The 4,769-nt window shown below is 38.4% G+C and overlaps 1 protein-coding gene across 1 annotated transcript in view; it reads right to left on the bottom strand.

Moving 5' to 3' along the window:
* Nucleotides 1-934: 934 nt before the first annotated feature.
* Nucleotides 935-4,769, bottom strand: part of jakmip1 (janus kinase and microtubule interacting protein 1) — a 22,645-nt gene continuing 18,810 nt past the window's right edge. The window contains exons 15-23 of the mRNA XM_024283111.2: nt 4,235-4,336; nt 4,097-4,150; nt 3,961-4,026; nt 3,754-3,822; nt 3,547-3,624; nt 2,582-2,791; nt 1,460-1,525; nt 1,212-1,288; nt 935-1,122 (exon numbers count right to left, since the gene is read on the bottom strand). Coding sequence (XP_024138879.1) covers nt 1,238-1,288; nt 1,460-1,525; nt 2,582-2,791; nt 3,547-3,624; nt 3,754-3,822; nt 3,961-4,026; nt 4,097-4,150; nt 4,235-4,336 — 696 coding nt within the window. The 3' untranslated portion in view covers nt 935-1,122; nt 1,212-1,237. The remainder of the gene's footprint in view (nt 1,123-1,211; nt 1,289-1,459; nt 1,526-2,581; nt 2,792-3,546; nt 3,625-3,753; nt 3,823-3,960; nt 4,027-4,096; nt 4,151-4,234; nt 4,337-4,769) is intronic.

Raw genomic sequence — 4,769 nt, 5'->3', positions numbered from 1 at the left:
AGATTTTTTTCTTATTCTAGCTGTTCTTTAACTTAAATACATAATTCAAAATGCACAAACACAAAACTTTAAACACAAGCAACATATTAATATGCTTAAAATAAAGCTATTTATTATTAAACATGTCAACAGCTTGGCAGCGCAGTGACGTGAGCAGGCAAATCTCAGGTTACTCATCCTCACCTCCAACTCATCCTAATTTACTGTTCCAGCCCTCACAAAGCATCCAATCCCAAAATCTTTCCGACATGTTTTAACATTTTCTCCATGGCTGCTCTAAGACTTCATGGAGCTGGCACTGAAGTGCACAAACTCAGTGTTCTACTGCAGCCAATGACTGCAGACTTCTTTTTAACCTCAAGGCTGCAAAGGAAAATAACACCCTAAGTGCCAAATATCCCATAACAGCCTTTGTGTCATCAATCATGTTGATAATCTAGCCAGTATGACTAAAAAATACTTTTATTTTTAACTCACATTAGATAGAGATTAGCCAAACAAGCAACCATTTTGGCTGAAACCACATTAGCACACAGAGGAGACTGTTAACCGACAAAAATGTTGGATTCTCTGATTTAGAAATAGCCAGAATCGGGTCAAAAGATAGCAAGAAAGGCTAAATACTAACCTGATTGTGGTTTTGCTCTCTCTTCTGTTTAGATCCGAGTCTGATCTGCAGGTTTCACTGTGGTTTCTTTAGAAACGTCACAGACGCCGGACTTTGCCAGAATCCTCTATATCCAGTTGGCAGACGGACTGCTTTCCCTTCACTCGGCCTTTTATTATCACTTTTCTAGTGCACAAAGTGGGCCTTGCTTCTTCTGAGGCTGCAGCGTGATGCTGCAAAATCTTCTGACTTTACTTGCTTTATATAAATCTGTTTTTAGTTTTCACAAAAGAGCTTCATACTTCATGTTCAAAAACCACTACACCATTAATACACGAATGAACCCTAACTTCATCAGGGTGCTTTATTAAATTATAAAGAGGTCTGCTTTGTGAGTAATAGTTTTGCAAAAGTGCATGTTTATCAAAAAGGCCATTAGGTTCAATGAACCGTCTATAAATGCATTAAATACAAGTTTTATTTTATCCTTTCTTGCCTCCACAACATGTTAATACCTACAAAAAAGAAAATACACATCTGTCTTTAGACTTTAGATGTAATAAACTGTAACCAGGCTTAATAGAGATACAATGTTGGGCTTTACCTGATGTGAATCTGACGTCACTTTCATTAAGGCCATAGAATAAAAGCTAAAGAAAAAAACAAAAAGAGGAACAAAAACTAAAAGAACCCAAAAGATTTAAAAAGGAGGTGACAGAAGAGAGAGAGGAAAAAGGGAGGCGTCAAAAAATGGAAAAATGAACACTCATCAGCAAAGCAGAAGAGAAGAATTTATAGACATTTTACACAGTCACTCGATTTAACGCCAGGAAAAGAATTGTGAGTTAATACCTTTTCTTCTATTTCTTTTATTTGTCTCTTTTGCAAGTCAATCCTGTCCTCCAGCTCTCTAATTCTCTGCAACACAAACACAGATGGTTAGAAGGTGCTCAAATGGGTAAAATAGAAGCTTTTGTCCAACAGAAAATATGTCAAAAGGAATTAAGTTTAATAAATGATCTAGAGCCCTCAAATCATCTATCTCCACTGCAGTTATTTAGGATGGGAGTGGGTTGCTGAACAGAAGAGGGGACAATTTGAGCATAAATGACCTCATAAGGTTAAGTGTGTTCTGAGGACTTAAAGACCCACTCCACTCATCTTTTGACCTACTGTAAAAGACCTCCTAGTAGTCTTCTAATTATGAGTATGCTGTTTATTCAAAATCAAAAAACCTGTGTTGTTTTATAGAACATAGTTTCTGAAGAGCAGCAGGAGTTCATCAGAAATTTGTGGGTGAGACTGTAGGGATTGTGTAAGCCCACCCCTATTTCCCATCATCCAGCTGCACTCCCATTAGCTTGCAGGCTGTTGCACCCAAAAATTAACATTCTCGACGCAACAAAAATGCAGAGAAATCCAGCAGTACAGTTTTGAGAGAGATGCCAGCTTGAACGCGGAAAATAGAAATACTATTTGTGCATCAGAATGGAGAGGAGTTGGGAGCTTGTCGACTGTAGTTTATACACAACAAGTTTTTTTCATCTGCTCCTGATTAAAAACAATTTCAAGTGTAATTTTCTTTATACATGTCCTTCATCATCAGAAACATTCCACAAGAATCTGTTAAATACACTAGAGACACAATTTTCATTGGAGTGGGTCTTTAATGTTTAAAGATTAGATGTCAGAGTTCCTAAGTCATGATGTTTAGAGTTGTGGCTGTTGATGAGTTAATGAACAGCAAGTGCATGAAAGTGGATGGAAAACCATTGAGAAGACTGCTTGCAGGGACGAACACTGGGGGGAGAAGGGCGTTCTAAGGTCAAGTGAATCACACTCACACACAGACAAGGTTAATGTGTGCTAGACGGGGATACTGCATCTTTTTTGTCACACCAGACAGATACCAAGGGGTCAGATTGAGGATTAGCAGGATTTAACACCCTAACCGGGTCCGCTTTGAAGCCTTACCTGCTGAGCCTGCTGTAGGAGCTCCATGCGCTCCTGTAAGATCTGACTGTCAAACTGCCGGCTCTGCCGGAGAATCTGACGCCGCAGCTTGTCCACGGCTAGCCTCAGCTCCTCCCTCTGACTGTCTGTCAGCGACTCGGCCACCGCCCGGCATGCTGGCTGCTCCTGCTGCAGAGCGCTATACAGCGTGGCCTCCAGCTCCTCGATCCTCTGCACAGCCAGCCACGTGTACACGCACACAAACGCACAGCCATGCACATGCACATGCAGAAACAGGGTGCACACACACAGACAGATACACAAATACGCACAAAGACACACATCACTGTGACCGTGGCAACTATGTCAAACACTGTTCCACTCAACATTTTGGGTCAAAGCCTTGGCTGCCCATCATTTTTGATTAGAAACACTCAAGCTACACCCGGAAAATACAGCATATGACATTTAAAATCCAAGAAATTGGGCAAGAGATTATGAAGGGAGAGATTGGAAGACAAGCCAACAACAAAACTGAGCAAATGAAATGGTTAGAATTTCAAAAAAAGTGACCAGTTTATTCTTCTCTAAATACTTTTAAAACTGCTAACAAGTAATAAAACCCCTTTATTTCAATTTAAAATGGAATCAATTGTTTGAATAGACATAACATTTTTGTGTTTTCCTTTATAAAGCATAAAATTATCCTACTGTAAAGCTGCGACTCAAGCAAAATTTAGAAATTATAAAAGATGCAGTATCCCAACACAATGTGACAAATTGGAGCACATTACATTCATGAAAATTACTGGGATCCCAAAGGTTTATGTGCCATGCGATAATGACAATGCTGTTTAGCTGCTTTTGCTAATCATTTACCATGAGTAATTAATATTCTGTATAAAAACCAGGCAAAGATAAACATTAGTTTGATGATTATTATTAAGAAAATAATCAATAAATAAGTGCAGCTTAAAGCTTCCAACCATGTACGCCTGATCCAAGGCCTGCTTTCTGTAGTCCAACTCCTCCTCAAGGAATCCCTTCTGCTTACTGAAAAGCTCCTGAAACAATTTGAAACAATAGTATGGTTAATATTAAAATATCCAGAGTTTAAATACTACCCAGCTTATAAGAAGCATTGTTAATAATTAAAGATGGGGAAATATTGTTTGGGTGAATCTTCCTTTCACCTTGTCGTTTTCCAGGTCCATCATCTTCTGTGTGAGGGCAGCCTCTGTTGTGTCAATCTGCTTCAACCACTAGAGAGAAACAAGGTGAAAGTACACTTGAACGCATTCATTTTCCAGGAAGAACAGCTGTGGTAAAAAAAAATAAATAAATAAAAAAAAAAAGATTAAAGGTTTTTACGCTTCTCAGACGACAAGCTTTCCATTTACCTTTTCACAGAGTGAGATCACCGTTCCTGCCTGGATCACAGCCACCTGCTCCTCATTTCTGAGGTTCTTCAGGAACAGATATAGATGTTAGCATTTATTTTTCAGAAAACAAAAAGGAAATTGTATTAAAACTCACCCCATTGTCCCCCAAAATATCTAGTTTCTTCATCAGCTCGGGAATGATTACATCCTGCACAAAGTGGCATATTAATACACACTAAAATTACATAGATCAGCTCCAGAGTGAATAGTAAAAAGCAACTTGTTTTCAGACCTTGACTCCCTCTTGGTGGCAGTAGATCTGCAGAGCACTGCTGGTGTTCTCAGGAAAGGCAGACATGTGGAAATTGAGGGCAGGAGATCTGCGTTCCCGCTCCTAAAGGAACAAACATTGGGAAGATACTTTCAGTTTCAGCTCAGCAGGGCAGTGGGGTTTACACATAGTCAAAGGCTAAAAATGACATTTATGGTAAATAATAATCATTGATGCACAAAGTGAAATGGGAGGGAAATGATTTACTTACATGACACTGAAAATATTGGTCAGAATCTGCCAAAACGAGGGAGATTTCAAACCGATAAACAAACAGGGTACATGCTAAAAAATCAAAATAAAATAGTGGAACTGTTCTGATATAGAGAGAAAAATGCAGAAGTGAAATAACTCTACAACTTGAGTCATATAAATCAACAATAAATTGATGACAACATAACATTTACTTGAATATATTTTCTTAAAGTTAAAAATTGCTAATTTCTTTTCTGTATTTTAACATTTTCAAATTAGAAATAAGTGAATAAAATGACAA

This window comes from Oryzias melastigma, linkage group LG10 (assembly GCF_002922805.2).
Source record: "Oryzias melastigma strain HK-1 linkage group LG10, ASM292280v2, whole genome shotgun sequence".
Lineage (NCBI taxonomy): Eukaryota > Metazoa > Chordata > Actinopteri > Beloniformes > Adrianichthyidae > Oryzias > Oryzias melastigma.
Note: the sequence above shows the minus strand (reverse complement) of the source record. Positions and strands in the feature narration are given on the sequence as shown.